The sequence below is a fragment of the Vitis riparia genome, chromosome 1 (genome assembly GCF_004353265.1).
Source record: "Vitis riparia cultivar Riparia Gloire de Montpellier isolate 1030 chromosome 1, EGFV_Vit.rip_1.0, whole genome shotgun sequence".
NCBI classification, from domain to species: Eukaryota; Viridiplantae; Streptophyta; class Magnoliopsida; order Vitales; family Vitaceae; genus Vitis; species Vitis riparia.
Genome location: NC_048431.1, coordinates 8,169,830 through 8,179,596, shown reverse-complemented (window position 1 = coordinate 8,179,596; position 9,767 = coordinate 8,169,830). Strand labels below are relative to the sequence as shown.

Genomic DNA, 9,767 nt, shown 5'->3' with positions numbered 1-9,767 from the left:
TAGCCAAGTCTTTACACATTTTTTGATTAAAAAGATTTGCTAAGCCTTAAATCTTGATTTGTGTTTTGTCATCCTCTGGCAGAGGTAGTGATTTGTATCAAAGCTCTGATAGATTATTCCCACAATGGGTGTTCCAAACCAATGACTCAACGTTCATTTTACTTGTCGTGTTACTGAATCTTGGTTCTATGCATGTTCTTGTATCTTGCTCATCAAAAGAAGCTTCACAAACTGAAACAAGATAAGTAATCACTAAAATCAAATATATCAATTATTTATGTATTTATTCATATGGCAATCAGGCACTTGTATAATATCTCACAGTGAGACAGTCCACCATAGCAACCAAAGCTGCCTTACACTCTACTGTTGGCCTCTTGCTAGTAACAAGCATGTATACTCACGCACAACGGAAATCAATGCAACCATAGTAAAGAATTCCTATCAAGTAGTACTATCTAAATATACACTCTTTACCACATTAGCTAATGGTGTGAAAGGGGTTGGCAAATCTTGCCAACCTCACAACTGAATACACCATGAAATACCTAGGCTAAGTTCAACAGGAATCATGATCAGATTGAATCCGGTTGCTTGATGGCTTCCCAATCTGTAAGCAATCAATTGGAGGGACGGTAGGAGTGGTCAGCTCCCCAAAAGTTTGCCAGCAGAAGGGATCATACATGTGGTAGCGCTCCTGCAATGGCTTTAGCTCAATGCCGGTAAGAGTTACATCCATGCATGGTAGGTTGTCACTACAGGCAAAGTGTACAGGTTTTACTGTGTATGTCCCTTTTATTTTCTCATAGGTGATTCCAGATAGAGCCACTGCTGATGTTTGGTTCTTGCATTTCCCCTTGTCACAATAGAATTGATCAATAACAATTGGGAGTTCCACTTCAGAAACTTGAATGTTGGAGAACAGTACTCCCTGCACTGACCCAGAGCCACCCTGCAGATGCAAAATTTGGTAACATGTAAATATGCATTAGTCTAGCATGAGTAATAAGATGAAGGTGTTGGAAGTAAAAGTCAGTTCGAGTTAAAGGTTCTAAATTGTGATTGCAAGATATCATTAAACTATCGATGTACTCTGAATTTTGCTGAAATCCTTGAACCCTTTGTGAGGAAAGAGGATTTATATAGATTGAATATTAATTGGTCTGATTAGAAAAAATTATTAGGAATGGCATGAAATTGAAAAGAAATGTCAAAACTATTTTAATATTTAAAATGCTGTGGCTTGTGTCTACTTAAAATTCAGCTAGTACACGATCCTGTTTCTTGAGTAATAATAGTAGGCTTACCTGCCATGTCTTGATCCTGACACCGTTCATTGTGTTGTGCATAATGATGTCTCGGACGGTAATGTTGGAGACACAGGCTTTGGTGCCATCCCTTCCAAGTCCTCCTATACTGATCCCATGTCCTGGCCCACAGTTCACATTGTGTATGTATACATTTGAGCATCCAGTTTGTATAGAAACACAGTCATCTCCTGCAGTGAGCATTAAGATTTAGAGCCCGTGTTAGAATATATCTACATATGGGCCTGTTAGATGTTAATTGTCTGGGCAATTAGCTATGCTTATGTGTTAAGCCCAAGGGCCGGCTTGGACTACCAAGCAAAAACCAAAACAAGGGGAGAAAAAAGGAGGAAAAGAAAATAAAAGTATGGTTGATGAGAAGACAAGGAAAAAGTTGAACCAATAAAACTACCTAACAAAGAAACAAACAGGAAAAGCGTTTTTTGTTGGCTGTGACCCTAACCCTATTCCAAATGGTCCATTGATGTTTCACACGTGTCAAATGACTGTGGGGATGGATGGTTGATAGGTGTCAAGATGTTAGTGGTTGTACTTTGATGATGTGATTGGTGTAGGGTAATGAGCAGGGTAAGATTGTGGCAGTGGCATGTTCTTTTTCTGTTTAGGATTTTACCCCATTGGTATAACTTGCCAATACCATGGGGTTGTTTTGTTTTTAGCAGATTAGGGTGGTTGAGCCCATATCCTCAAATCTCTGACTCTGCAGCTTGTCAAGGCTTGAGCTTGACTATGGGCCACCTAGTGTCTGATTGAGCATGGAATACACAATACTACTAGTATACAAGCAATGTATTTACCACAAGCGAGATTGGTGGAGTGAATTAGGACGTCCTTGGAGTTCTGTAGGTGTATCCCATCCGTATTGACGCTATCACCAGGAGATGAGACACTCATTTCATAGACTGAGACTTCCATGCAGTTGTCAAACTTGAGGTGGCATTGGGGACTGTTTTGAATTGTTATGCCCGTGACTGTCACGTTAGAGCTTCCATAGAACCTCAGTGCCTGTGCAACAAAAATAGAATCAACTTACACACATTGCATGGTCATAATTTACTCTTTGGGAATTCCAGCAGTTTTCTGGTGGTCCTTACTGTTGGCTTGGTGCTTGGCATTTTGCTACCCAGCTTGCTGTTTATCTACCACATCATTCCCATCAAAATAATTCAGAATTAGTTTCAGATAATCCAAGAACTAAACACTGTGGAGGTGTGAAAGGGAAGATAATTACTGGGAATGGTGAGTTTTCTTCTGCGGTCCTGTTTAATGGAATGATGAGTTTTGCTTCATCATCTACTGGATCATCAAATGGGGAATCCTGCCACCAGACTGAACCCTTCCCATCAATGACACCGTTCCCTCGAATCGTGATTCCTTTCAGCTTTGTGAACTCGATCCACCATAGCAGACCAGAGCCCCAAGCTTTGGCATTTGTTGGAGCGATAATCGTGCCATCCAGCTGCAAAAGGCTCAATTCATCAGTGCTTCAGACTACATTTCTATGCAAGATGATCAGATGGTAATGGAGGGTGGAAAGGCGTAAGCCTTGTACTCTGTATTCAATGTATTTGACATTTACCTGAAATACAATGTTTGCTTCACAGTAAGGGCCAGAGAATGAAATTGGTCCCACAAGGAACACGTATTCAGATGGAACCACAATGGTGGATGCCTCTACTTTACAAGCGGAGGCCCATGCAGATTGGAAGGCCTGCGTCGCACCATAGCAATGTTAGTATTGAGTGGTAATAGTCACAGTAACAATATTCACATTCATGGTTTGATGTGGTTGTTGGTAGTTTTGTACAGAACTGTATACAATTATTGTTGGAATCTTGACCAAACTGCCCTAACGAGAATCAATTTTAGTGGGGCCAACTCAATTTCACTTGTCTTACATTAGAGATGTACTGCTGGCATTTCCTTTGCAAAAACTCTTTTCTTTTTCTGTGGCAATAAGAAAATGACTCGTATTCTAAAATCCAAAAGCTCAAATAACTTGACATCACAGGCTCAAAGTTGCCTTTCTTGTTCTACCAAGTTATGTTGCATGTCATTGTTTGTGGATAGAATGACTTTTGTTCACAAACTCGAGAATAATATCGCCAGCCTTAAAATTTTGCTGAAAATAAAGGCATTATTACGTCATACTACAGCATAGCAGAGATATGATGTTTTTGTGAAGCAGCTTACTGATACTTTTATCTAATATTCAGCATATGAGGTCATGAATGAGCAGGTTTCAAACTTCTTGGCCCTTGTAAATGCTAAGTATTTCACATTTGTGTGATAAAAGGAAAAAGAAAGAGCATCAACTCTGCTGTTGCTCTGTTCATGGCAGCCTGAGGCCTCTGCCTCAGAACTTCAAGGTTATGGATTGTAATGCTGGTGTCACCATTACAGGTGAACCAGAGAATGGAAGCAATATCATCAAAATGATAAAAATTGCCTTGGGATGTATTAAAATGGCTTACCTTATGCATTTTATAAACTTGAATTGAAATGGGCATAGAAGTGTAATTTGATAGAATTTGAATTGCAGCATTGTAATGTGGCAATGGATTCTCAAGAAAAAATCAAACAGAATTGTGAGAATGTACAAGCATGAGTTGAAAATTCACCTTTGTGTCATCAGTATCTCCGTCGCCCTTGGCACCAAAATCTAACACATTAAAGGTTTCTGGTCCTTTCTTTTCTGGGGGTGGTGGAGTGACCTCCTGTTTTGGAGGCGATGGAGCTTTGGATTTTGATTTACTACCACCATGGTGGTGGCTGCCGCTGCCATGACTCTTTGCTTTCTTCTTAGACAGAGAAGCAGAGGCAGCTCTGCTATGCCTCCAGTGCTTGCCTCTTCTAGCATGGCAGGTCCCAGTACTAGAGGACCATACAAGGAAGGCAAACAAAAGCATAAATGCGAGCCTTCTGAAGCTTAATCCACTCATCTTTTAGGTGTATATCGATGACAAACAAAGAGAGAGAGAGAGAGAGAAGGAGCTCCCTTAGATAGACAAAAGAAGAATTGGGTTGGGGTATATATAGGAAGAGACCCTCCAAACTCCATGAGACTATGCAGACAAATGCAAAAATAGAAATCGATAATGCTGAGCATTTATTTTTATTCTCTCTCCTTCCTTTTATCCTTCATTAATTACTTTCTTTTCTTTGTTGTGAATTTTGGTTAGGATTTATATTGACCTCACCAACCTCCCCCATTTTCGCCCCATGTCAATATGTTATCCCAAGCCACTCATCCAATTGTTCAAGCAAATTCCCTGATAATCAACCATTTGCTTGTCTCTTAACATCTTCAACAATCTGCATGTAACATGGAATAAAAGAAATTCTGCATGCAACAAATTCTTATTACTCATTAGAAAGGTAGTCTTAGAAAATTTTCATGCCTATCCAAAATGTGTAGATGTAGATTGCACCTGAATTTTGGTCCATGTACGCATTGGGAATAATTGAACAGTTTATTCGTATATTATAATTATATGTGATAGAAAAATGGATGGAAAAAGGGGAAGGGACACACGTGAGTGGGTCTATAAGTTGTCAAGGGCACTGATTATAACAGCTCTTTATGGTCACATGCAACGTTCACGGGCTATACTTTTGTACTTTGTCTTCTTAAGCAGCAACATTGGCCAGAGAAGAAACCCTTAGCTCACCCAGCTTCCCCCTTAGGTTTTCTTCCTTTCTCTTTTCTTTCCTCAATAATTCAAATTGAGAGAGAGAGAACAGTGAGTAAAAAGTTAGTCTCACCTCACAACCCATGGGAAATGTGTTCCAAGGTTTTTGAAATTTTCTTCAGTTGATGAATAATTCCAAGCACAGCTGCATCTATACTTTCAAAAATATGATTTCAGAGAAATCTCTAGAATCTAGACGCCCATGGTTTTGCACTTTTTTTTCTTTTTCGTTTTTTTTCTTTTTTAAAAAGCCCCACTAGTGTCCAAGTGTCCAAGTGCCCAAGTGTCCACTCTCCAACTAACACACTACTGTAGAAAACCAAAAACCATACTTTTTTATGTCACATGTTAAAACCCTGTGCGTTTAGTTTAGTAGGCTTTAAACACACAGAATAAAAATTAAAACAAAGGAAAGAAGAAGAGGGGAAAAGCAGTGAAGGTAGGTGGTGAGACCTGTGAGTGAGGATGAATGAAATGGAAAACTAAGAAAAAAATCTCCTCCAAATCCTCAAAAGACGTGAGGCACAAGCTTTGGCTTGACCTCCCAAGCTGCTTGTGACTTTCAATTCCTGAAATTTCATGAAACGGGCCAAAGTTAGGAACAAGGAAGGAAGATCTTTGAACTTTTCACTGCCTAGAGCAGCAGAATCCTTCCTGGTATACCTTGTGATAGGACCAATGCCAGGCCATAGACGCTTATCTCTTTAACATTTGGCATCTGCTAAACTATTAGTCAATTACCATGAATTTCATTTCCATTGTCATTTGATAAAAAATACATATGAAAAAAAAATAAAGAGGTTGGAAACTTGTGAGTTGCGAATATAAAAAAGTGGGGAATGGCTGTAAGTTAGTGCTTGTAGAACGCCACGTACGTGGGCGTGGTTGTAGGTGTCTGGCGTGAAGTTAGCGACAAGCCACTGTTGGAAAGCTCACCTCATTTTCATCGCCCAGCAACACATCTTTCTGTCTTTGACCTCTGACCTCTCTTCCATCCATCGATCCCTTTCCCTCTTACTCACACACAAATCAATTCTCTCTATCTCTCTTTCTCTCTCCCTCATCCAAAGAGTGACAAAGCCAAGCCACAGGCTGCCGCATTGACATCAGTAGCATAGATGGGAGGGAAAACAGTTAAAAGGAAAGCATCCCACACTTGGAGCCATGGGTTTCGGCATTCACAAGATTGCTGTCTCATACCATTTCTCTGTTATCATACAAAACAAACAATACTCCAACTGAATCCCATCATCAACTCAAAAACCAACCACTACAACCAAATAGAACAACAAATTTACTCATAATAAAGTAAACCATAATATTTGAGTGGATCCTGTAGAATGAGGACCACATGATGACTCAAGGGTTAAGGTTTCCTTCAATTTCACACTCCAATACCTGAGGACGTAAAACCCACTTACATTAATATATTTATTTATTAATCTCAGTAGGGATTATTTACTTGGTGGGTTAAATTAAATTAATGAATGAATAATATGACATAGACATGTGGAGAGAAGGGATGGAGTAGGACCTTCTCAGCCGTCTTTTTGTGTTGTGTATCTCTTGCTCGTGAACTTTACAATCCTCTCGTGAACTCCATACGTTCTGATCATTACCCCTTTTTTTTAATTATTATTATTAAAAAAAACAAAGAAAATATATGGAGGAGTGCTTCCCTCACCACCCAAAGCATGCACCAATATTTCAATTAAATAACCTAAGAGGGAATTCAGCAAAGTTATAATTTTTGTGTACAGCCGTTGTACAATTTTCGTGTTGCATGAAAAATTCATGCAGTTGCCAACTACTGCATGTAATAATTGAAGGTATGACAAAGTCATGCACTTGCCTTTTTTTAAATATGTATGGTTCATGTCTTTGTCTTATATTCCCTTTTTCTTCTCTTTTCTTTTTTTAATTTCATTTTCAATGTCTTTATTAACCACTATATTATAGTATAAATCAAGAATTTTACTTTTTGTGCCCAGAGAATAAAGCAACGGACTGTGTACTTGATCCATGATTCTTAAAAATGTAAGAGAGTGTTACATGATTTTTTTTTTTCTTTCTAATTTTTAAGGTACCAAGTTGTTCTCTTCTTTAATGGTATGTGAGACAAGAGTCTTGTGGGCTGAAAAATCACTTTACAGAAATAAAAAAATTAAATATAAAGATTATAAGTCTCTTTGGTAATTATTTTTAAAAATAGTTTTTAAAAATCGAGTTCTTTAATGTTTTATAAAACAAAAGTTTATTTTAAAATTTTGAAAAGTTTTTAACTTGTTTTTAATATTTTTAAATATGATTTTAAAATAATTTTTATGTCTAAAACCTTATTTTTAATCAATATACATGTTTGTATAATTATTTTTTTTAAAAATAATTGAAAATAACTATAACTGTTTTTAATATTTTTAAATATGATTTTAAAATAATTTTTATGTCTAAAACCTTATTTTTAATCAATATACATGTTTGTATAATTATTTTTTTTAAAAATAATTGAAAATAACTATAACTGTTTTTAATATTTTTAAATATGATTTTAAAATAATTTTTATGTCTAAAACCTTATTTTTAATTAATATGCATTTATATAATTATTTTTAAAAATAATTCAAATATATTATTTAAAAACAACATATTTCCTATTCTTGATAATAGAAAGAAAATAGAAAACGAATTTCTGATTTTTAAAATTATTTTCTAATTTTTTTATTCTAGAAAACAGAAAATTGTTTTGAAAAATAATTATAAAATAAACCCTATAATTTAATGCTTAAATGCTAGTGGAGCTTAAATAAATGCTGATGATTTTATTTTATTTTTAAATTTCCACTGGCTCTCTCACGGGGCGTGATATGAATATAAATATCCTAATATGTGTAGTTATGTTAATTACATAAAAGTGATCAAACATTGAGAAATAATAATAATAATAAACAAAAGGATGAAGTCAGAAAATCAAATAAATTAAATTATGTCCACTAGGCTGCAGATCATCGGTCAAGAAGATTGGACAGTGAGATCTCAAAATTTTTGGAAAGATGGAAAAAAAAAAGGAACTTGGAAAATGGGTTGAACGGATTTAGATCTTGTTCAGGCTAAGAAACATTTTTTTTTTTTTTTTTCTGTAGAAAAAGCACATGGATGCTCTGAATATTGGCAACAATGGCTGACAAAAGGACCACACCAGCTTATACCACTGATTTGTCAGTGGTGTGTGTGTGATGAAGGGGCTAGAGACCTGGTTCTTTATACAAATGTTAAGGTAAAATTTATGCTATTTAAGTTATTAAAATTGGGAATTGAAAACCCAAATTCCCAAAGAAAGAAAGAAAAAACAATTGTAGATCATTTATTTCATTATCAAATGTCTGTAACCCAATTCATTTGCAACTTCAACATTCATTTGTTTGTCTTTTGTCTTTGTTTTTAAATATTTGGAAAGAAAGAATGAAAAGGATTCAATGAATTTTTTATGTTGTAAAAAACTGTCAAATCCCAAATCATTTTGATAGAATGAATGAAAAAAAAAGAAGAATGAAAGCATCACCATCTATATTTATTGCATGTCACTGGGGTGTAGGAGGCAGCGAGTCTTTAAAGCAGCCACATCTTTCACTGAAGGCAAAAAAGTGGGGGTCACGGATCACTCTAGAAGTTGAAGCTTGGAAGGCAAATAATAATAATAATTAATTAATAAATAATAAATAAATAGAATTCAGAGCTTTCACCAAAAACAATGCTGCATTGGTAGATTTTCACAGCAGTTATGGTTGAGCATGTGAATTTTCAGTTGGGGAAGTGGGGGGTTGGGGGTGGAAAGCCTCAATCTTCTTTGATGGAGAAGGTGAATTCTAGTGATTCCCCACCACTTTGTTTTTATTTGGGAGAAGCTCAAATTCTGGCGTTCACGGATCTGCCTTTTTTGGGAGGGCCCCTTAAGGTAGGCCACTATGTTGTAAGTTTCTGAGGCCATCATCTCACACCCTTCCTATCCTCTTTTTATTTTTATTTTTTCTGTTGCTCTCTTCTTCCTTCTTCCTTCTTCCTCCATCACTTGCCCTATATCCATTCCAACCTATGTATGCACTTGCCAACCCATTATGTGAGTGTGTGTGTTTTTTTTTATCCATTTTAGTCAACATCTACTAACTTTTTCCTTTTTGTTTTTCTTTTTCATGGTCCCATTGACACGTAAAACAAAATTTAAAACAATTTCTCCATCTTTATGAATCAACATCATAAATATGGAGAGTTTCTCTTCAATAGGATAAACACATTTTCAAGTTGTGAGGATTCATCGAACTTAAAGTGGACAATGTCCGCACAAAAGAGATTGAAAGGTTATAAATAATATCAAAATTGATTTCACATCTTAGTACAAGACTTTGTCTACTCCATCAAGGTGTTTATGGTTTTAACCCTATAATCCTATAAGATACAATAAGGAGGGAAGATTATGAAATCTTACATTGGAAAAAGTTCCTAACCCTAGATACTATACTTGTGGGAATTCATCAAAGAAAAAATTGTTGATAAATTAATGACATGTAAGCTTGGACATTAATGTTTAACATTAGTTAGTTTGTTTTAATTTAATTAAACTTTATTTTAAGTTACAGTTTTGTTTGGTAGCCAAAGGGCATCACAACCACTAAAAAATGATCCTCATGGAACCACAAGACTATGCCACCCTATGGCTCCAAGTGGAGGTTGCTGCCCTTAAAATGGTATAATG

The 9,767-nt window shown here is 36.1% G+C and overlaps 1 protein-coding gene across 1 annotated transcript; it reads right to left on the bottom strand.

Moving 5' to 3' along the window:
- Positions 1-253: 253 nt before the first annotated feature.
- LOC117925626 (polygalacturonase At1g48100) lies at positions 254-4,382 on the bottom strand. Its single transcript, XM_034844695.1, has 7 exons — positions 3,950-4,382; positions 2,908-3,039; positions 2,560-2,787; positions 2,423-2,467; positions 2,126-2,333; positions 1,308-1,498; positions 254-952 (listed from the first exon to the last, which is right to left on the bottom strand). The coding sequence occupies exons 1-7, from the start codon at positions 4,268-4,270 to the stop codon at positions 560-562; spliced, it is 1,518 nt and encodes a 505-aa protein (XP_034700586.1). The 5' UTR covers positions 4,271-4,382; the 3' UTR covers positions 254-559.
- Positions 4,383-9,767: the final 5,385 nt, after the last annotated feature.

Excerpts from the sequence above, each read along its gene's own strand:
- LOC117925626 (XM_034844695.1), bottom strand. The coding sequence starts at position 4,270 with ATGAGTGGATTAAGCTTCAGAAGGCTCGCATTTATGCTTTTGTTTGCC. Across the intron at positions 3,040-3,949 it reads GAGATACTGATGACACAAAG|GCCTTCCAATCTGCATGGGC; the intron begins GTGAATTTTCAA and ends GGTGCGACGCAG. Across the intron at positions 2,468-2,559 it reads AAGAAAACTCACCATTCCCA|ATAAACAGCAAGCTGGGTAG; the intron begins GTAATTATCTTC and ends ATGATGTGGTAG.